We start from the raw sequence: 21,717 nt of genomic DNA on the forward strand, positions 1-21,717 counted from the left end.
TCCCGGCCTTTCTTATTCCTGTTTTAGTGCTGGGGGGGGGGGGGGGCGGGGGGGCTGTGACACTTCTCCCCCCCCCCCCACCTCCAGCGCAGGGGAGGGGGGGGCTCTAATGGGCAGGGTTAAATCCTGCCCCACATCATCTGTGTGTGTGTGTGTGTCCCCACCCAGGTGGGGGAGAAAACCCCTTTGTGCTGCTGGGAGGGACTTTGGGGGGGGGGGGTGTGTGTCCCCCCACCATGTCCCCTCCAGCTGTGTCACTGTGTGTCCCCCCCTGCACCCTCGGGCGGGGGTGGGTGTCACAGCCCTTCTCCCACCACTCTGTGTGTCGCCCCCCCCCCCCCCCAGGGAGCTGCTGAGTCACAGCTCCAGCCCCCCCCCCCCCCCCTTGCTCTCAGGCTGTGCCTCAGTTTCCCCCCCCCCAGCATCCTTCAGCGGGGGGGGGGGGGGAGCCCGTCCCTCCTAAGGGTCTATCAGTCCCAGAGTGGGGGTACCCCCCGCCCCCCCAGTTGCCAGGGAACCATCATCCTCCTCCTCACCATCACCACGGAGACGAGAGGAGGAGAAGGGCCGTTCCCATGGCAACCACGCGGGCACCCCTCCCTCCGCCCCAGTGGTACCCGGGGACACCAGACACCCCCCCACCCCAGCATCACCCCGGGGCTTTTTTTAGGGGGGGGGCGGGGAAGGTGGGCTCCACCCTCCTCCTCCGCCCCCCCCCCCCCCGCCCCGGGGGGGCACTGCTGCTCAGCCCCATATTTTTGGGGGGGACACACACACACGCCACAAAACCCCGGCGCCATCTCCCGTCGCATCAATCCCACCCCAGGTGGGGAAACTGAGGCACGCACACACCCCCCCCCACACACACCCCCCCCCTTTTTCATCCACAGCCCCCCCCTCTCATCCACACCCCCCCCCCCCCAGGAGCTGATGCAAGCAGCGCTGGGGTGGGCCCGGCCCTCCCCTCCCCTCCCAACCGCCGCAGTGCCTGGCACACACCCCGCCGGAGCGGGGGGGGGGCGGGGGGGGCGAAAAGAAAGAAAAGGCAGGGGAAATAAAAAAAAAAAATAAAAAAAAAATCCTGCTGACATCATCTGGGATGACGGAGCTGATCCCGGCCCCCCCCGCCCCAGTAACGCTCCGCTGGGCCCTGCGGCAGCCCGGGGGGGGCGGCGGGGGGGGGGGGGGGGGGGGGCCGGGGAGGCGGAGCGGGGCGGAGGGGCTGGGGGCAGCGGAGAAGGGAAGCGGAATGGCGGAGGGATCGGAGGCAGGTGAGGCCGGGGGGGGGGGGGCGCGGGGGTCCGGGAGGGAGAATTCGGGGTTTGGGGGGGGGGAAGAGAGGGAGGGATGGAGGGTGCGGGGATCCGGGATGGAGGATTCAGGGGTGCGGGCTGGGGGGGGGGGGACCCCGGGATCTGGGATGGGGGATGAAGGATTCAGGGGTGCGGGCTGGGGGGGGGGGGGGGGGGCCGGGATCTGGGATGGGGGGGATTCAGGGATGAGGGAGGCAGAGCACAGGGATCCGGGATCCAGGAGTCCGGGATGGAGGATTCAGGGGTGCAGGGAGCCGGGATTTGGGGGTGAGGGATGGAGGGCGCAGGGATCCAGGGCTCGGGGATGCGGGATGGGGGGGGGCTCAGGGATCTGGGGGGGGGGGGGAGAGGATTCAGGGGTGCAGGGAGCCAGGATTCGGGGGTGAGGGACACGGAGCGCAGGGATCCGGGATGGGAGGCTCGGGGATTTGGGATCCAGGAGTGAGGGATGCGGGATGGGGGGACCCGGGGTGGAGGGTTCAGGGGTGCAGGGAGCCAGGATTTGGGGGTGAGGGATGGAGGGAGGGCGCAGGAGTCAGGGATGCGGGATGGGGGGGGGGGCTCAGGGGTTCGGGATGGAGGATTTGGGGATCCAGGATTCGGGGGTGAGGGATGGAGGATTCAGGGGGGCAGGGAGCCAGGATTTAGGGATGGAGGGAGCAGGGGATCCAGGATCCGGGGTGGAGGGTTCAGGGGTGCAGGGAGCCAGGATTTAGGGGTGAGGGATGGAGGATTCAGGGGTGTGGGACTCAGGGATCCGGGATCCGGGGTGGTGGATTCGGGGATGTGGGATGGAGGATTCAGGGGGGCAGGGAGCCAGGATTTAGGGATGGAGGGCGCAGGGATCCGGGATTGGGGGATCCAGGATCCGGGGTGGAGGATTCAGGGGTGCAGGGAGCCAGGATTTAGGGGTGAGGGATGGAGGGAGGGCGCAGGGATCCGGGATGGGGGCCCAGGCCCAGCCGCCCCTCGCAGCGGCTGGCACCGCCGCGGGGCCCCAAAAACCGCTCCCCCCCCCCTTCCCCGGGGCGAGGCGGGAGGTGACTTTGGGGGGACCCCTCCTCCAGTCCCGAGGAGCCCCCCCCCCCCCCCCCCGGGAGCAGCTGGTGGGGAAACTGAGGCACGGGCAGCCCAAGGTCACCCCGTGCAGGGGCGTCCCCGAGGGCTCGCTGTCACCCTACGGGAGGGGGGGGGACACAGGCGGGAAGCAGGGGGGAGCCCTGGTACAACTTCCCCCCTCCCGTGCCTCAGTTTCCCCCCGGGAGTGATGGGGAGGTCCCAGCCAGACTGCGGGGGGGGGAGAAGGGCAGAGTTAAGGGGATCCTAGAGCCAGCCCCCCCCCAAATGGCACTTAAGGGGGGGGGGGGGGGCACAATCCAAGAACCCCCCTAGGCAACCACTCCCCCCCCCAATTAACCCTTTAAGTGCCCCCCCCCCCCCGGTTACTAGAGGGGACCCCGAGGAGTAAACCACGCCGGGGGGGGGGGGGGGGGGGGATATTTACATACATCTCTTCTTTCCCCCCCCCCCCCCCCCCCCCACCTGCCCGCTAAATACCCAGGTGAGGCCCCACCCCCCTTCCCAGCAGCCTCTGCGGCCTTGCCCCGCCCCCCCTCCTCACCCCTATATAAGGCTCCCCGGGGGGGGGCTGGGGGGCTCTGGTGGGTTTGGGGCTGGAGCTGGGTCCTGGCTGCTCCTGCCCCATGGATCTGCTCCTGGGGGCTGCAGGTAATAGGGGCAGCAAAGGGGGGTGGGGCACATACCCCCCCCCCCCAGGAGGTTTTGGGCTGTTCATGAGGTGGGGAGGGGGCTACACCCCCCCCCCAAAACCTGGGTAATGGGCGGGGGGGGGATGAGAACCTGCAAACTCAGCGCATGGGTGGGTACAGGGGGGCTGCTGGGGATGGGGAGGGCCCCCCCCCCCCCCCCCCCATAGAGGGGTCTCCCTTGCTTGGGGACATTTGGGTTTGACACCCCCCCCCCCCCCCTTAATATAGCTTCATGCCCACAGGGAGGAGCTGGAGGGGGGGATGGATTTTGGGGTGAACCCCCCCCCCCCCCCCCCCCCATCACCTCTGGTGTCACTGAACGCTGTGGGGACCCCCTCCCTGGGTGGGGGTCACCCCATTCTTCCCCCCCATCACAAGGTGACCCTGGGGGGGTGCCCCATTCTTCTTCTCCCCCCCCCCCCCTCCCCGCCACCCCCATCACAAGGTGACCCTGGGGGGACAATGACACCCCCAGCACTGACTAATTTTTTTTGGGGGGGGGTCTCCCCTCTCTCCGCAGCCCCCCCGCCGGCCACGGCCCCCCCGCCGCTGCCCGCCAAGGAGGAGGCTCGTCCGCAGCCCGAGGGGGCCAGCTGCGACCCCGGCCCCCCCGCTCCCCCCCCCCCCGCTCCCCCCCCTCCCCCCCACCACCGACCCCCTGGACACCCGCATCGTCATGGGGGAGGAGACGCGCTCCCCCGCCCCCCCCCGAGCTCCGGGGGGGGCCCCCCCCGCCCGCTGTGCCTTGCCCCTTCCCCGCTCCCACCAAAGACCCCCCGCAGTGCCAAGCAGCCGAGCCCCCCCCGGGCAGACCCCCCGCCACCAACCTGGACCCCGACCTCTTCTTCACGGCCCCCTCCACCCCCATCCGGGTTGGGGGGGCCCGGCTGCCGCCGCCTCCCCCCCCGCCCCCCGAGGAGCAGACGGACGGGGAGAGCGAGGGGCTCTGCTCCCCCCCCACGTCCCCCTCCGGTTCCTACATGACGGCCGAGGGGGGCAGCTGGGGCTCCTCCGGCACCGCCAGCACCTCCCCGTCCTGCTCCCCCAACCTGGTGGCCGAGGCCGAAGGCTCCGGGGAGGCCGAAGGCTCCGGGGGGGTCGAAGCGGCGGCGGGGGGGGCGCTCCCCACCTGCCTGGAGGATCCCGCCGCCTTCACCCCACCATCTCCCGAGGAGGATGAGGAGGAGGAGGATGGTCGCTTTGCCCCGCCGGGTGATGAAGAGGAGGAGGAGGATGGGCAGACGCCGGAGGAAGAGGAGGATGAGGAGTGGGAGGTGTCGGGGGGCGCGGGCCTGATCCCGGCGGCGCTGCTCCCCTTCCGCGGCAGCCTGCTCTTCCAGGCCGAGGCGGTGGAGATCACCCCGCTGCCCCCCGGCACGGCCCCCCTGCCCCTCTGCGGCGAGGAGGAAGAGGAGGAGGACGACGAGGAAGAGGAGGAGGAGGAGGAGGAGGGCGGCAGCACCTCGGCCTCCTTCCTCCGCTCGCTGTCGGAGACCTCCATCCCCGAGGGGGTGGACGAGTCCTTCGCCTTCCGCGACGACACCTCCGCCTCCTCCGACTCGGCCGCCTACGACGGCGAGGAAGACGAGCGGCTCTACGGCACCGAGCGCCACGCCGTGGGGGGCGAGGGGGGGCCCCAACCCCCCCACCCGGAGCCGGGGGGCGTCGAGCTCCACCTGCGCGCCGGGATGACCCCCCAAGGGTCCCCCCGGCATCGCCGCGGCGGGGAGCACCCCGGCGCCGAGCGGGATGGCAGCGTGACCCCCCCGGCGGCTTCCGAGACCTTCCTCACCTCCTCCTCCTCCTCCTCCTCTTTGGAGCTGGAGGTTGACGTCCCGTGGGAGCCGGACCCTGTGCCGGAGGGGTGTCCCCCACCGCGGCCCCCCTGGATCCCGGAGGATTTGGGAGAGGGGAGCGGCAGCGTCTGCGCCGGGGAGCCCGGGGACCCCCGACCCGACGGGCTGGGGGCCAGCGACGTGGCACCGGCCAACGGGGAGCCCCGGGGTGGCCTTGGGAGCGATGGCGACGCCGATGGTGACGGTGACCACGAGCTCGGCACGGTGAGGGCGGGGAGCAGCGAGCCAGCAGCCGCCGACGGCCACGACGAGGTGGACACGGCGGCCACCGACCTGGTGCCGTTGGTGACACCCAGCCCACCGGACACTGCAGCCACCGACCCGGGACCATCGGTGACACCCAGCCCGCCAAATGAGCTGGAGAACGTGGCCACCAACCTGGGACCATCGGTGACACCCAGCCCGCCAAATGATCTGGAGAACGTGGCCACCAACTTGGGACCATCGGTGACACCCAGCCCGCCAAATGATCTGGAGAACGTGGCCACCAACCTGGGACCATCGGTGACACCCAGCCCGCCAAATGATCTGGAGAACGTGGCCACCAACCTGGGACCATCGGTGACACCCAGCCCGCCACATGAGCTGGAGAACGTGGCCACTGATCTGGCGCCACCGGTGACACCCAGTTTGCTGGATGAGCCAGACACCGCGGCCACTGACCTGGCATCGTTGGTGACGCCCAGCTTGCCTGATGAGCTGGACACCGTGGCCATCGATGTGGTGCCGTCGGTGACACCCAGCTTGCCCGACACCGGGGCCACCAGCCTGGCATCGTCAGTGACACCCGGCTTGCCCGATGAGCCAGACACCGTGGCCACCGACCTGGCACCATCGGTGACACCCAGCCCACCAGACACCGTGGCCACCAACCTGGTACCATCAGTGACACCCAGCCTGCTGGACACCGTGGCCACCAACCTGGCATCGTTGGTGACACCCAGCTTGCCTGACGAGCCGGACACCGTGGCTACCAACCTGGTGCCACCGGAGACGCCCGACTTGCCGGATGCCGTGGCCACTGACCTAGCACCATCGGTGACACCCAGCCCACCAGAGACCATGGCCACTGACCTGGCGCCGCTGGTGACACCCAACTTGTTGGACACCATGACCGTTGACCTGGCACCATCGGTGACACCCAGTTTGCCTGACACCGTGGCCACCAACCTGGCACCGTTGGTGACTTCCAACTTGCCTGGCACCGTGGCCACCGACCTGCCATCACTGGAAACACCCAGCTTGCCCAATGAGCCGGACACCGTGGCTACCAACCTGGCATCACTGGTGACATCCAACTCGCCGGACACTGTGGCCACCAACCTGGCATCACTGGAAACACCCAACTTGCCCGATGAGCCGGACACCGTGGCCACCAGCCTGGCGTCATCGTTGACACCCAACTTGCTGGACACTGTGACCACCAACTTTGCGTCATCGTTGACACCCAACTTGCCGGACACCGTGGCCACCGACCTGGCATCACTGGAGACACCCAGCTTGCCCGATGAGCCGGACACCGTGGCCACCAGCCTGGCATCGTCGTTGACACCCAACTTGCCGGACACCGTGGCCACTGACCTGGCATCGTCGTTGACACCCAACTTGCCGGACACTGTGGCCACTGACCTGGCATCATCGTTGACACCCAACTTGCCGGACACCGTGGCCACTGACCTGGCATCACCGTTGACACCCAGCTTGCCCGATGAGCTGGACACCGTGGCCACCAGCCTGGCATCGTCGTTGACACCCAACTTGCCGGACACCGTGGCCACCAGCCTGGCATCGTCGTTGACACCCAACTTGCCTGGCACCGTGGCCACTGACCTGGCATCATCGTTGACACCCAACTTGCCGGACACCGTGGCCACTGACCTGGCATCACCGTTGACACCCAACTTGCCCGATGAGCTGGACACCGTGGCCACTGACCTGGCATCACCGTTGACACCCAACTTGCCCGATGAGCCGGACACCGTGGCCACCGACCTGGCATCACCGTTGACACCCAACTTACCCGACAGCATCACGTCCCCCCACGACGCCGACGAGGAGCCGCCGGCTGGGGCGGCCGCAGCCAGCGCCCCCCCGCAGCCACCAGCGTGTCCCCCGGGGCGGGGGCCGCCGGCGCAGCCCCCCGGGGCCGTGGGCGAACCCCCCGAGGAGTGGGAGGCCACCGCCTCCTCCGAGGAGTCGTCCCCGGAGCTGCTGGAGACCTCCCGCTCCCGCACCGACTCCAGCTTCTTCACCGCCCCCGAGGACAGCGCCGGGGAGGCGGCCGCCCCCCCGCCCCAGACCCCCATCTTCCAACGAGGAAGAGGAGGAGGAGGAGGAAGAGGACGCAGCCCGCCGCTGCCTGGCCCTCTGCCTGCCCGCCTCGCCCCCCCCCGGCCCCCCCTCGGTTTTCACCGCCTCGGAGCAGGAGGTGTATGTGGGGGTCCCCCCGGCCCCCCTCGAACTTCTCCAACCACCCGGTGCCTTTTCGGAGCGGGGGGCGGCCTGGCAGCGCGGGGACGACCGCCAGCAGGTCGCCGCCATGTTGTGGGGTTCTTTTGGGGACCTGCCCCCCCCCCGGCACCCCCCCAAGCCCCCCGAGGTGCCGGCAGAACCTTCGGAGGGTCCCACCGGTGCTGGGGGGAGTGAAGAACCCCCGGCCCCCCACGAGCCCCCCACCCCTCAGCTGGGCGATGCCCCCCCGGGCCAGACTGCTGGGGAAACCGATGCCAAAGTCCTGGGGGAGCGCGGCCCCCCCGGCCCCCCCAGCGAGCCCCCGAGGCAGCAGGAGGAAGAGGAGGAGGAGGAGGAGGAGGCAGCGGGGGCCGGATCCAGCCCCCAGCCCGCTCCCGGCGCTGGTGAAGGGGGGGATGCTCAGCCCGAGCCCTCCCCGGAGCCGGTTGGGGAAGCAGCACCCCGGCCCCCCCCCTGACCCCCCCCGGCCGCCCCCCAAAGTCAGCCAAGTGCCTCCTCTCGCCGCCGCGCCGGCGGTGCCACCGGCCCGCGACCCCCCGGAATCCTCAGGGCTCCCCGCCGGCGAGGAGCAGCCGCCTGTCCTGCCCCCCTCCAGGAAGCACCTCGAGGGTAAGAGAGAAAACCGACCCCCCCCCCCCCCCCCCCCCCCCCCCCCCCCCCCCCCCCAAAAAAAAAAAAAAGAAAAGAAAAGAAATCCCCACCCACTGGTGGGGTGCTGGGTGGGCGATGGGGGTGAGCAGGCCGGGTTTAGCTGCCTGAATGGGGGGGGCACCACCATGGGGTATCATGTGGGGGGTGATTTGGGGGGGGGGGGGTGGGTGAGCCGGCCGGGTTTAACCTCACGGAGGGGGGATTTTGGGGGGCACCACCAGCTCATTCCCCACGCCCCCCCCCTGCTCCTCCTTTAGCCCCCCAGCCCTCCCCACGCAAGGAGCCGGAGGCGCGGGGCAGGCAGGCGGCCGGGGGGGGGGTCAGCCGGGGCCCCCCCCGGGGGTCCCTACAGTCGGAGTCGAGCTCGTCCAGCGAGGCGGAGGCTCCGTACCCCTGCCCCGAAATCCAGCGCCTGCGGGAAGCCGCCGGCATCGCCCTGCGCCAGGACAAGCAGCCCCCGGCCCCCCGCCGCTGCGAGGCCAACCATAAAGGTGAGGGGGGGGTCGTGTCATCATCCCCCCCCCCCCCAAATTTAAATTTTGGGGGGTTGGAGGGCTGATTGTTTTTATTCCACCCCTCTCTTGACCCGCAGGGTCGTGTAATGAGTCGGAGAGTAACGACGAGTCCATCCCCGAGCTGGAGGAGCCAGAGGGTTCGGAGCCGCCACCAACCCAGACCCAGGTGGGGTTTTTTTTTCTTTTGGGGGGGAGGGAATGGGGGTAGTGGGGGACACACACACCCCCCCCCACGGGAAGCGGGGTCAGGGCTGCCCTCACCCACCGATCTCCGGCAGGCGCAGCTCACCCACTCGCTGGGCACCGGGGAGGAGACGGTCAGCAAGGCGAAGCAGAGCCGGAGCGAGAAGAAGGCCAGGAAGGTGGGGGATTGGGGGGGGGGGGTCCCCCGGGGGGGTTTTGGGGGTCCCTGTGGGGGTTTGGGGGGTCCCCGTGGGGGTTTGGCCCTGCGTAGGGCTGAGGTTCCCAGCCCGGCATTACGGTGGGTGAGATGGGGTTTAGCCACGGGGTGTTGGGGGGGGACCCCCTCCCCGCTTTTATGGGGGGGGGGGGGGGGGTCTCCAGGTGCTGCTGGGGTATCCCAGCACGGGGGGGGCGGTGTGTGTGTGCTGTGGGGTCCCCCCATCTTTAGGAGAGGGGGGGGCTCAGCCTGCTTGTTGTCCCACATCCCTGTGGTTTCGCCGTTGTCCCAGGGGTTTGGGGGTGTTGCGATGCCGGGCGGGGGGGGGGACGGACGTGGAGTCACCCCTGTGTCTGTCTGTCTGTGTGGTGTGTGTCTGTCCCGTGTCGTGTGTGTGTCCCCGTCCCCCCCCCAAAGGCCATGTCCAAGCTGGGGCTGCGCCAGATCCACGGCGTCACCCGCATCACCATCCGCAAGTCCAAGAACATCCTCTTCGTCATCACCAAACCCGACGTCTTCAAGAGCCCCGCGTCCGACATCTACATCGTCTTCGGGGAAGCCAAGGTGACGTTGGGGGGGGGGGGGGGGGGTCCGTTCTTTGGGGTTGGGGACAAGGTTTGGGGGGGGTGGGTGTGTGACACCGTGTCCCCCGCAGATCGAGGACCTGTCGCAGCAAGTGCACAAAGCGGCGGCGGAGAAGTTCAAGGTGCCGATGGAGCACTCGCCCCTCATCACGGAGACGGCCCCCCCCCTCACCATCAAGGAGGAGAGCGAGGAAGAGGAGGAGGTGGGTGCCGGGGAGGGGGGGGGGGCTGAGGGTCCCCGGGGGTAATTGGGGGTGGGTGATGATGTGGGGGGGTGTCTCTGTGTGTGTGTCCCCCCCCCTCAGGTGGATGAGACGGGGCTGGAGGTGCGGGACATCGAGCTGGTGATGGCCCAAGCCAACGTCTCGCGCCCCAAAGCCGTGCGGGCGCTTCGGCACAACAACAACGACATCGTCAACGCCATCATGGTGAGTGACACCCCCCCACCCCCCCTCCCACCATGAACTGGGGGTGCAACCCCCCCCCCCCCCAACCCTGGGTTTTTGGGGTGGGGGGGAGGCCCTGACCCTCTCCTCTCTCCCCCGCAGGAGCTGACCATGTAGCGGCCGGGGGTGTCCCGGCCCCCCCCCCCCCCCCCCCGTATAGATGCACAGTTCCTCCCCCCCCCCCCCGCCTTACCCTTCCTCTAGACCCCCCCACCATCCTCTTCCTCCCCCCCCCCCTCCGTAACGCTCAATAAACAGCCTCATGTATCACTTGGATCGCACGCCGCCTCCGCTCCCTGTGATTTTTTTGGGGGGGGGCTCCCCCAGATCTGAGGGCGCCTGTTTCTGGGGTGGTGGGTGGAGGAGGCTCAGGGCCCCCCCTCCCTCATTTCCAGCAGTGGGACTGGGGGGGGGAGGGAATCCTGGGGTGCTCCCAGGGGGGCTTTGTGTGTGGGTGGGTGGGTGTGTGTCCCCCCCCCCCATTGTGAATTTATCCAGGAGGTGAGCGAGGGGCTTTAACAACCAGACAAACCACAGGTGGGTGCAGAATTATATTTCTCTGTAGCAAATATTCTGTACAGAAACCATCCATGCGCCCCCCCCGCCCCAAACCCCCCCGGGGTGCTGCCACCTCCTTGCTCCCGGAATGCTACGACAGAGGGTTAGGTCCAGAATTAAGTCCCATTTCCTGTTAAAAATATTAAAAAACCCCCAAACCAACCCCCCCAAAAAAAAACCCCACTGCGAGCTGTTCCGGCTTCTGCGCTACAGCTCTCTGTACACAATCGTGTCAAAAATAGGGGTTTTTTTCTTTTTTTTTTTTTTTTTTTTTTGTCCAAATCTCAAGTCTTTCACGACTTCACTGTCCACACGTGCAATTTGGTTTTAATCTCTAAATCATAAAAAGGCACTAAAAAAACCAGCCCCCCCCCCCGCCCCAGCGCTGGGCTTGATGAGGGGGGAAAAAATCTTGGTCCCCAAATCCCTGAGGATGCTGAGCTGGGACACCCCCCCCCCCCCAATCTCCCCTTGGTGGAAACGTGTGGGGGGAGGAGGAAAACTCAAGCTGCTCCATCAAGGCTTGTTCCTTCCTCTGGGGGGGGCCCAATTTGGGGACACACCCCCCCCCCACTGGTTTATCAGCCTCGAAGCTGGAAGGAAAGTGTGGGGGGAGGATGGACAGAGGGAGCAGCACTTGGCCACGTTCACCCCTTAAACTGCAGAGGAAAGGGGTGATGGGGACCCCCCCCCCGCCCCGGGAGCAAAAAGGGGGGGGGGTGTGTCACCCTGCTTTCCCCCCCCCTGCCCAAAAAGCCTAAAGCAGCGTGGGACGGGGGCTCTGCGCAGGATCGTACCGAGGGCTGGGGGGGGGAAGAGGATGGAGGGATGAAGGCTGCGGGATGGACTGGACAGACAGGAGGACGGCAGCAAGAGGAGACACAACCCCCCCCCCCCCGGTAAGGGTTAAAAATGGGGGGGGGTTAAAGGCACTGGGGGGGGGGGCAGGGGAGGCTTTGGGGACAAAGAGCAGAGGAATGTGCGGGAGGTGCCGGATCCCCCCGAAACTGCTGAGCCAGTGTCTGGCCCCAAAGCACCCACCCCCCCCCCCCCCGCCCCCCCCCCGGCTCGGGGTGGCTCCAGCACCGGCACATTTGGCCCTGCCAGGGCCACCCATGGGTGCCAGAGCCCCCCCCCCGGGTGCTGCTGGTCTGTCCTGTCCCTCCCGCCAGCTCCATCCTCCCCCCTGGTTCTGGGATAACTGGGGACACCCCCCTCACACTTTGCAGTGACCCTTCTCAGGTGTCGTCCCCCCCCCCTCCCCAAAAAGTGGCACCTCACCCCCGGGGGGCGCCCCTTGGGCAGGGGAGACGGATTAAAAAAAATAAGTGTGTATTTATAACGGCACGTAAAATATATACAGCATGTACCCCCCCGCCCTGCAGCCCCCCCCCCCCTTTGCCTTCCAAACTTCCTAAAGGGGGTCCTGAATCAGCTCCCCCCCCATCCCATGGGGTGGGCCCTGGGGAGCCCCCAGACCCCAGGATGGAGGGCAGGGAGGATTGGGGGGCAGGGGGGGGTGTCCCTGGGGTAAGTCCTTGCCCCTGGCAGGCTGGCTGTGGGCACCCACGAGCCCGCTGGCAAGTAAAACACTGGCTGTGGGGTGTCCCCCCACCCCCGGTGTTCCTGAGTAAAGGGGAGGGGGGGGCACAGAGGGGGTTTGGGGGAAGGGGCTGGGGTCACCGGCGGCTTCTCCTGGGGGTGTGGAGGCGACACGTATCGACGATAGGTTTAAATAATTCACATTGTGGTAAACTTCATTCCAAAAAAAAAAAAAAAAAAAAAAAAAAAACCAAAATAAAAATAAAAAAAATAAAAACAACCAAAAAAAAAAAACCAAAACGAAACAGGGGGAGGAAGAAGAGGAGGAGGAGAGCAGTTACAACAGCGATACCATGTGCAAAACTGTAAACCAGGCGGAGGGTTGGTTGTAGCTGACGTGGCTCCGGCAAAAACCAAACCGGGGCCATCCCCCCGCGGCACCCCGGCAGGGTGAGGGTAATTATACCCCCCCCCCCCCTTAATAAACCTCCTCCGGGATCCAGGCGCCGCTGCGGGGTGTCACCAGGGGGTGTGTGTGTGTGGGGGGGGGGCCCCCCCGCCTTCCCCCCGCCCGCCCTCAGGAGGAGTCGCGGTCCAGGCTGCAGCCCAGCGCCTCGATGTCGTTGCTGATGTGCGAGATCATCCGGTCCCACTCGTCCTCCTCGGAAGGGACCGACTGGTCGTCGGAGCTGCCGGCGGCGCCGTTGCCGTTGGTGGTGGAGTTGGAGGTGGTGCTCAGCGTCCTCCTGTACCTCCCGAAACTGTCCGTGATGATCCCCCGGCCGTCCTTCACCCCGATGGTCTCCAAGAAATTCTCGAAGTGTTGGCTGTCCTTCTCGGGGATGAAGGGGCGAAGACCTGGAGCGGGGGGGGGAAGAAAATCAAAAAAAAAAAAAAAAAAAAAATTGGGTTTCATCCGGCGACTGGCGCGTAGGGACGGATTTCCCTCAGGATTTGCTCAGCTACCCCCCCCCTCCCCAAAATTCCACGGGGATCCTCAGCCCAGGTATCGAGGCTGATTGCGACATCCCAGCCCTGCTAGAACAGCTCAGGGCTCAGTGGAGGAGCCTCTTTCGGGGGGACAGGGACCGCCGGGGTCTCCAGCTCGTGGCCAGGTCTCCCCCCCCCCCCCCCCCCCAAGAACTGGAGCCGCTGCCCACGGAGGACACAAATCCTGGGAGAGGGGGATTTTCCCAGCGCCGAAGGATGGGCTTCTCGCCCCTCCCCGAAACGCGCTGCTTGGCTTTGCTGAGCTTTATTGCTGCACCGGCATCGTCCTGCGTCCCTCTGCCCGTCCCGCCGTGGGGCCGTCACCCGCTGAGGACGCAGGGTAAGGGATTTGGGGGTTTATTCTTTTTTTGTTGTTGTTGTTGTTTGTTGGGGAGGCTTCTCTCTCTCCCACCCCGCTCAAAGCCGGGCTCGGCGCGGCGGAGACGCCGGGTCGGGCCCTCGCGCTCCTGCCCCGACCCCGAGCCCTTTGTTATCGGTGCTCTTGTGGCTTTATTAAAGCCCAAATCTAAGCGGGGGGGGGTTGAGCAGGACACCGCCCCCCCCCCCCCCCGCCTCCTCCAGGCTCTCCCTTTTCCCCAGGGGAAGGGCAGGGCCCTGCTCTCCGGGGTAAGGCAGGTCCAACGCGCCCGGCACATCCAGCACCCGAATCAGGCGCCGGCCAGGAGCCAGAACCCCCTCCCTGGCTACCAGGAAGCCCAGAAGAGCCCAGTGCCCCGGCCAGGTTCCTTCTGCAGTCAGGAGGGAGAGGTCAGCATCTCAAAGGGGTGACTTAACCCCCTCTCCCAACCCCGAGACTTTGGGAGGGGGGACTGAGCTAGACGGGAAGGCAGGATCCCCAAAGGCAAGCCGGCTCGAGGCGCTGCCCCGCGCTCGGTGACGCCCCGAGGGGGCTTTGTGCCTCCCCGAGGGGGCTTTGTGCCTCCCCGCGGCGCATCACGAGGGCTCTGGCCCTCGGCGTCGGGGAGCTGACCCTCACCTAAGAGCAGGAACTTTCTGCTGTCCCCGTAGAGCTGCTTCAGGTTGATGCAGAACTCGTGGATCGAAGCCCCGTTGCGATACTCGTGCAGGAGCATCGCGAACTGCTGGATCTCTTGGGAGGAGAGTTTCGTCCGGAGCTGCGGGGAGAGAACCACGTCATTCTTTTTTATTTTATTTATTTTTTTTTTTTCGGGAGGGTTTAGACGCTGGGAACGGCGTTTAGTGGATTTCTTGCTGCTTCCTAAAAAGCTGCAGTGATGAACCCGCTCGTCCCGAGGGAAAGGCAGGACAGGCTGGTGCAACCTGCCCTTAAAGGGGGACAAAGCGCAGGGACGGTGACAGAGGCGGCGTGAAGAGGGGGGACGAGGCGGGTGGGTGGGTGGGTGGGGGGGGATGCTCCTGCAGGAGAAGGATACGAGTCCCAGGTCAGGTCCCACGAGGCCTCCGAGCGTCGTTTGTATGAAAAGGAGGAGGACGAGCTGGTCCCGCGCCCCAGCAGGGGCTCACGTTCTACACGCCGAGGCGACGAGCCCAAGAGCGCTCAAACACCCTCAAGGGGAGGGGAAAAAAAAAAAAAACAGAAAAATAAACCCCCCCCTCCATCCCACGAGGCAGGGATGCCCTACCGTCATCATATAGTCCTGGAGCAGCTCTGTCGCCGTGGTGCTCAGCTCGCTCTCGCTGACTGTCTTAATGTGTGGAGACTGTTGCGTGGAGAAGGAAGAGGGGGAGTTGTCGCCTGCGTCCAAGGTTTCTGGAAAGGAACTGAAAAGCAAACGGAGGGCGAGTCCCCCAGGGCTCCTGGGGCAGCGCCGGGAGGAGCCGGGGGGGCACGTGGAGGCTCCCACGGCCCCGGGGGGGGGGGGATCTGAGCTGAAAGCGAAGCCCCGCGTGGGCGTGGGCTGCCCTTTCCCACTTGTCTTGGTTTGGGCTGAAATAGAGTTAATATTCCTTTTCAGGGGTTAGATGAGTGCTGCCGATCGGGCCCAAAGCACACCACCACTGCTTTCTCATTTTGGAAGAGGGAGGGGGGGCGGGGGGGGGCGTAAATAAAAATTTCAAGATGCTTCTTCAGGCGTGAAGCTGCCAAAGGGCGTCAGTCGATTTGACCCAACCGGTTTGTGCGTCGGGTTTTGCCGCTCGCAAACCACTTCAGCGGTCGGCAATCAAAGCTGGGGGGGGGGGGGGAAAGAAAAAAAAAAAAAAAAAAAAAAATTTCCAAAAGGAAGAAGTTTGGGTAAAATGTTTCTCCCAACTCTGAGCTTTCGGCGGGCGAGCGGCGCGGACACGGTGTCCGTGACCCGGCGCTGGCAACCCCGGGGTGGCAAAACAATCCTGCCCCGGGCCCCCGCAGGGGTGGAAAAACCCCCCAAACCCACGGCCCAGCGGCTCGGCCAGGGCAGGGAGAAGCTTTTCCATCTGCAGAGCGCGGGGGTCCTGCGCCGGGGGGGCTTTAAACCCGGGGGCTTTAAACCCGGGGGCTTTAAACCCGGGGGCTTTAAACCCGGCCAGCGAGGCTGCGCTGACGAGGCTGCACCGACTAACGAGCCCGAGGGCCGAGCCAGCTCAGCAGGTTTGGACTTACAAAGTGCTTGCTTCCGTCTCGTACGATTCCTTAACGTCCACTTTGGTGGAAGAGTCGTCTGCAAGGGAAACACCCCTTTGAGAGGCAGGAACTTGGTGATTTTTTCCCCCCTCCTCCTGGCCCTGCCCCACGCGAAGGAGCCGGTTTCTGGCTGGGTTTTGGCAGCTGGAAGGTGAGGGGGGGGCTCCGGACTCCGCGGAGAAGCGGGACGGCGGAGGGGATTGTTGTATTAAGAGTGTTTCTGTCCAACGTGAAGCAAAGGGCGCGGGGGGGGGGGAAAAGGAGGGTGGCTGGCGTCCCGTAGCCCAGCTGGGGAAATATCTGCAGGCCCATAACCCTCGTGCCCATCCAACTCACACGTAATTAAAGCAGAAGGTTGCTGGTTTGTTTGGGGGTTGTTTTTTTTTTTTTTTTGTTTCCAGCACCACGCAGGAGGGGCGGCTCTGACCTCGGCGGGCGGCAGAAAAGGGGTTGGTGGACTTTGGAGACGGGGGGGGGGGTTCGACCCCGGTAAGAAAGAAGGGAAGGGGGGGAGAGCGGGGGGCTCACCGCTGTGTAAGGACATGTGCCGCGTCGGCGTGGACGCCCCATCGAATATTGCTCTGTCCAAGAAGTCGATCGTGGACTCAGTGTAAACAATCTGGAAGACTTGGCTGAGAAGCGAGCACAGCTCCTCGGCGGTCACCTGGGGAGGGAGCACAGAAGGGCTGCTGGTGGTGGGAGGGGGGGAGGCAGGAGGTACCAGGGGGGGCCCTTTTTCTTCGGGGCCCTGCGAGGGGCACGCTGTATTTCTAAGGGTGTTGTCCTCCCAGCGAGGACGGGGGACCCGCTCGTCCACGATCCCGGGCACCGCTCGACCCGGGGCTGGAGGTGACCGACTTGGAAACTCGTCAGCTCTCCCTTGGGCTCCTCCTCGGCGCTGGAGGAGACGAACCCCTGAGATACATCACCCCCCCCCCGTCACCAAGCCCCACTACGACCGGCCGGGCCCAGCCAAGAAGAGCTCGGGTGCCCCCGTCGTCACCTCGCAGCTGGGCAGGAGCACCCCGATCTCGCACCGACGCTCTGTCCTGCTCCTCAGCCCGGTCCCCCCCCCCCGGGGGATTGTGGCTACATAACCTGCATCCCACATAAGTGCAGGCAGGGACCCCCGGCGAGGGTTAGAGCTGAAAACAAGGCGAGCAAAACTCCACCCCGAGGGGTTTCTGCTGCAAGAAGGAGGAGCGCGCAGGCCGAGATGAGAATCTCTGGATCTGGATACTGGGTGAAACAAATTTCCAGGTCAGCATCAGGAAAATGCCCCAAGCTAGCAAAATCCTATCGTGAGAGAGATTCGGTTGTCTTCAGGGATCTCCTGCTGCTGGAGAAAGCTGCGGGCGGCCGCCGCCAAGGGAAAACCATCTTCTGACAGCCCCTCGTGCCCGAACCAGGGGCCGGGAGGGGGTTTTTCTCCCCCCCCAGGGAACGCCTCGTGTGCCAGCAAAGCCCAACCCACGCCCCCCGCGGTCTTTCAAAGTGGGCTTCCGCGTGTCACACGACGTTTGGCCCGGTACACGCCTGCTCACGTAGCAGAGGGGGGACGCCCGGTGAGAGGGGGATGAGGCCACCCACCCCCGGGGCTCGTGGCTCTCAACCCCAGAGGTTGCAGCCCCCCCCCTGGTCTAAGAGCCAGAAAACCTCTCGATGATCCCAGTCCCGGCGGCGGCGCCGGCCGGGGAGCGATTCCGGAGGTAACCCCAAGGCGGGGCAGGGTCTGGGGGTTTGGATGGAGCGGTTTGAGTCTTACTTTGTTCTCCGTAGCCAGGATCACCAAGCAACAAGCTTCGACGGGGCCCACCCCGCTCTCGGAGAGCGAGCCCGACGTCAGCGCCTTGGAGCTCTCGGCACAGAGACTCTGGCTTGGGGAGATCCCGGGGTCCTGAGCTGAGAAAGGGAGAAATCGTGATGGAGAGGTCGAGGCAGGGGGAGACCGGGGAGTCCTCGCGTGCTCCGAGCAGGCGGGCTGGGGGGAGAGCAAAGCCCCCGAAGCCCGGGAGCAGAGGATCCCACAGCCGGGAGCAAAACCACCCGGGAGCTCCACCTGAACGCTCCACGAGTCTTTGAATGAAAAGCCTGTAATTTAGAGGCGGTTTCTGACAACTCTGTAAATCACCAGCTTCATTTCCAGGGCTCAGCCAGCCTCGGAAATCCATCAGCAGAATTACAGCCTTCTAAGTCACTTACTCATTTATCCTACAGGCTGTCCTCTGCTGTCACGGGGGTTTATAATCTGATAAATCTCTGTCGTTACGTCTCCTAAGTAGCTCAAACACGTCGCGAGGGAAATCACCCCGCAACACGGGCAGGGGCTGCGCGAGGCCGGGCTGGAGGAGCTGCCCCGGCCCGTGCTCCCTGCTGGGACACCCACAGAGGATCCCGTGGGCCGGGCAACGTGGGGTAAACCCACTGCAGAACCAGCAAAGGGCAGCTCTCAGCTGGGGGGGGGGAGACGGGCTGGAATTTCTGAGCTTGACACCCTCCATCTCTTCTGGGAGTCGCGGCGGCCTCGGGAGAGGCGCGCAGCCCGACTCCTTCCTCCGCTGGAAAAGGACGGGCCAAAACAATTCAAGGCAGGAGAGCAGAGAGAAGGAAGAAATTTTATTTTTTAACGGTGAAGGTGGGGCAGGTTCGCCCGGAGAGGCGGTGGCTGCCCCCTCCTCGAAAACATCCGAGGGGGGTCGGACGGGGCTTTGGTCAACCTGCTCTACGTGAAGGCGTCCCTGCCCATGGGACCAGATGAACTTTAAGGTCCTTTCCAGCCCAAACCAGTGTGTGAAGGACACCAGGGCCGTTCTCACCCAGTCCTGTTCCCGGTCGTCCTACACGGGGGCGATCCTGGGCTGCCGTGGGGGGCTCTGCCCCACAACCCCAAAAGATGCGACCACCTCAACCCCCCCCCCCCCCCCGGGCTAGAGCCCGGCCCTGACCTACCTGTTTTCAGCACGACCAAGTGAGAGGAGTCATCTCGGATGTAGGAAACGGACGCGATGTCGTGGATGGGGACCCTGAGGATGAGATCTTCTCCATCCCGCCACACCAGCTTGATGTTGTAGGCGGAGAGGCTGATGACGGCGTCGTGTTCCGGGGTCAGCTGCCCCGGGAGCTGGTGTGCTCTCTAAAAAGAAATATATCGACCGTTTCCCCTTTGGTAACAGGTTTCCCTCACACGTTTGGAGCGCTGGGGTGAAGGACACCAGTTAGACCCAGCCCCGAGGAAGCTCTGCAAGGCTGCTTTTTTTTTTTTTTCTTATTTTTTTTTTTTTTTTTTTGCCTCCCTGCTAGCTAGAGACGACGCAGAGCGGGGTCAGCCAGATGGGCTCACCTTCGCGTTATCGATCAGATGCAGGATTTCCGTGCGGCTGGAGGGATTCAGGTACCCCGGGATGGACGTGAGCTGCCCTAAATACTGGAGAGGGAGGGACCAAGCTGTTACTGCAGCACCACCAACACCGAGCAAAGGGCTGGTGGCCCAAGCCCCGGTTTAGAAGGTGCTAAATACACCCACGGGTGGGCGACCCCCCCGCGCCTTTAGGTCACCCCGGCGCTCGGCAGAGACCTCCAGGAGCCCCAGCCAGGTGGATGTTACCTTCACTTCTTTCTCGATGTAGTCGTTCAGCAGCACGTCCGGCTCGACGCGGTCGGGCAGGGACACCACCACCGTATGCAGAGGCCGTCTCTCCGTTACCTTCTCCTGGGCTTTTTTATCCCGACCTTTTTCGCCCTTCAGGAAGACTCGTTTGAAAGGAGACACTATTCCAGGCTGAGGAGAGGAAGGGAAACACCTTAGGCTCGGGGTTAAGGGTGAGAAGAGGGAGTTTCTGCACCAAAATGGGGGGTTGGGGGGGGGGTAACCAGCAGCACCCAGCACCCCTCCAGCCCGTACGTCTGTACCCACAGCCTGGTTTTAGCAGCCCCAACCGCCCCGCGGCCAGGCTGGTTTTAGTTACAAATCCACGAGTTCCACTGGAAAAAAAAAAAAAAAAAACAAAAACTAACCCTTCCCCACGACACGTCGCAAGAACGCTGATACGTGCCCGCTACCAAAACGGGATTTTTTTTGTTTTTTTTTCCCCCCCCCCCTCCCAAAGTCACGACGTCCAACCTTTCAGTTAAGACCAAACAGAAATATATTCCGCTTAAGAGCTGTAAGATGGCCACACGCAAAACCAGCAGGCTTCCTCCTCGCCTGGGCGCAACTTAATATTTCGCCCAAGCTTTTGCAGCGAGCAACGCAACGAAGAATTGCAAAAGGAAAAGGCCGAGCGGTTGCAAACTTGGCTGAGGTCCCCGGGAAGACCCGCAGACCCCCCCTGTACGTGACCCTGGGGACGGCCTCCCCCCGGGAAAACCAAGCTCTGCACGGGTGCCCGGCCACCGAGTGCTGGTTTTGGTGAAAGAACCTGGGAGAGACCCGGCAGCAGCGTGCGCGCACAGGATCCCAGCTATAGAGGGAGCAGCACCACCGTCCTTCTGCCACGGCGTGGGGCGGACGGTCCCGGACCGTGGGAGATCCCCACCAGCCTGCCCGAGGGTTAAATGACCAGGACTGTGCGTGGGGCGGACGGTCCTGGACCGTGGGAGATCCCCACCAGCCTGCCCGAGGGTTAAATGACCAGGACTGTGCGTGGGGCGGACGGTCCCAGACCGTGGGAGATCCCCACGAGCCTGTCCGAGGGTTAAATGACCAGGAGCGTGCGTGGGGCGGACGGTCCCGGACCGTGGGAGATCCCCACGAGCCTGCCCAAGGGTTAAATGACCAGGACTGTGCGTGGGGCGGACGGTCCCGGACCGTGGGAGATCCCCACCAGCCTGCCCGAGGGTTAAATGACCAGGACTGTGCGTGGGGAGGACGGTCCCGGACCGTGGGAGATCCCCACCAGCCTGCCCGAGGGTTAAATGACCGGGACTGTGCGTGGGGAGGACGGTCCCGGACCGTGGGAGATCCCCACCAGCCTGCCCGAGGGTTAAATGACCGGGACTGTGCGTGGGGAGGACGGTCCCGGACCGTGGGAGATCCCCACCAGCCTGCCCGAGGGTTAAATGACCGGGACTGTGCGTGGGGAGGACGGTCCCGGACCGTGGGAGATCCCCACCAGCCTGCCCGAGGGTTAAATGACCGGGAGCGTGCGTGGGGCGGACGGCCCCGGACCGTGGGAGATCCCCACCAGCCTGTCTGAGGGTTAAATGACCGGGAGCGTGCGTGGGGCAGACGGTCCTGGACCGTGGGAGATCCCCACCAGCCTGCCCGAGGGTTAAATGACCAGGAGCGTGCGTGGGGCGGACGGTCCCGGACCGTGGGAGATCCCCACCAGCCTGCCCGAGGGTTAAATGACCAGGACTGTGCGTGGGGCGGACGGCCCCGGACCGTGGGAGATCCCCACCAGCCTGCCCGAGGGTTAAATGACCGGGAGCGTGCGTGGATTTCTCCAAATTCCGGGTTTACTGGCCCCGCCGGGTGTTTTGAAGTGTGTGTGTGGGGGGGAAGATGCGACGCTCGGGATTCACAGCAGCGTTAAATATCCACCCAGAGCCTCGTGGCTTTCCTGATCCTCGCAGCCACGGAAAAGCACGGCGCGAGGGCAAGAGGCGTCCGAGGTGAACGAATTAAACAGGGACCAAGCGCTCCCGCTCGGAAAAGCGCGGAGGACTTGGCAGCCTCAGGGAGCAGCAGCCTGCAGGGAATTCAGCGCCTCTCCCGCCGCGGGGCTTCGCCTTGGAAACCACCATCAAGAAGAACCGCGGCGGACCCTTCACCGAAACCGCTCGAGCCTTCCCACAGGAGGTTTTTTTTTTGGGGGGGTGTGTGTGTGTGCCACCCCCACGTCACCGGCTCCTGGCAGCGTCCCTCCCGGCGCAGCAGCCCAAGGCACCGTGGTCAGGCGCACGGGGGACCTGCTCCCCACCCCCCCCCCCCAGCCAGGCAGCTTCAGCCCCTCTCGTTGCTTTTTTTCAGCCTAGGCGAGCGTGGAAGGTTTAAGGGGAACGAGAGCGATCAAAA

At 65.1% G+C, this 21,717-nt stretch overlaps 2 protein-coding genes across 4 annotated transcripts in view; one reads left to right on the forward strand and one right to left on the reverse strand.

Annotated features, from left to right (window-relative positions):
* Positions 1 to 2,908: 2,908 nt before the first annotated feature.
* LOC116963195 (NAC-alpha domain-containing protein 1-like) lies at positions 2,909 to 10,287 on the forward strand. Its single transcript, XM_042802179.1, is given in 13 exon segments — positions 2,909 to 3,041; positions 3,603 to 3,726; positions 3,728 to 3,822; positions 3,875 to 7,242; positions 7,283 to 7,537; positions 7,587 to 8,019; positions 8,319 to 8,552; positions 8,654 to 8,742; positions 8,855 to 8,938; positions 9,394 to 9,540; positions 9,632 to 9,763; positions 9,866 to 9,988; positions 10,109 to 10,287. Coding segments are annotated over 13 exon segments (5,124 nt in total). The 5' UTR covers positions 2,909 to 3,016; the 3' UTR covers positions 10,124 to 10,287.
* Positions 10,288 to 10,544: 257 nt separating this feature from the next.
* The window catches only part of CCM2 (CCM2 scaffold protein), a 40,063-nt gene continuing 28,890 nt past the window's right edge, over positions 10,545 to 21,717 (reverse strand). For all 3 annotated transcript variants that reach the window (XM_042801752.1, XM_042801751.1, XM_042801753.1), the window contains exons 2-10: positions 19,306 to 19,479; positions 19,042 to 19,125; positions 18,651 to 18,834; positions 17,467 to 17,603; positions 16,230 to 16,365; positions 15,681 to 15,738; positions 14,722 to 14,860; positions 14,094 to 14,232; positions 10,545 to 12,964 (exon numbers count right to left, since the gene is read on the reverse strand). In XM_042801752.1, the coding sequence (XP_042657686.1) occupies positions 12,684 to 12,964; positions 14,094 to 14,232; positions 14,722 to 14,860; positions 15,681 to 15,738; positions 16,230 to 16,365; positions 17,467 to 17,603; positions 18,651 to 18,834; positions 19,042 to 19,125; positions 19,306 to 19,479 (1,332 nt within the window). In that variant the 3' untranslated portion in view covers positions 10,545 to 12,683. The remainder of the gene's footprint in view (positions 12,965 to 14,093; positions 14,233 to 14,721; positions 14,861 to 15,680; positions 15,739 to 16,229; positions 16,366 to 17,466; positions 17,604 to 18,650; positions 18,835 to 19,041; positions 19,126 to 19,305; positions 19,480 to 21,717) is intronic.

The sequence above is a fragment of the Tyto alba genome, unplaced genomic scaffold, assembly GCF_018691265.1.
Source record: "Tyto alba isolate M040663 unplaced genomic scaffold, T.alba_DEE_v4.0 Super-Scaffold_38, whole genome shotgun sequence".
NCBI classification, from domain to species: Eukaryota; Metazoa; Chordata; class Aves; order Strigiformes; family Tytonidae; genus Tyto; species Tyto alba.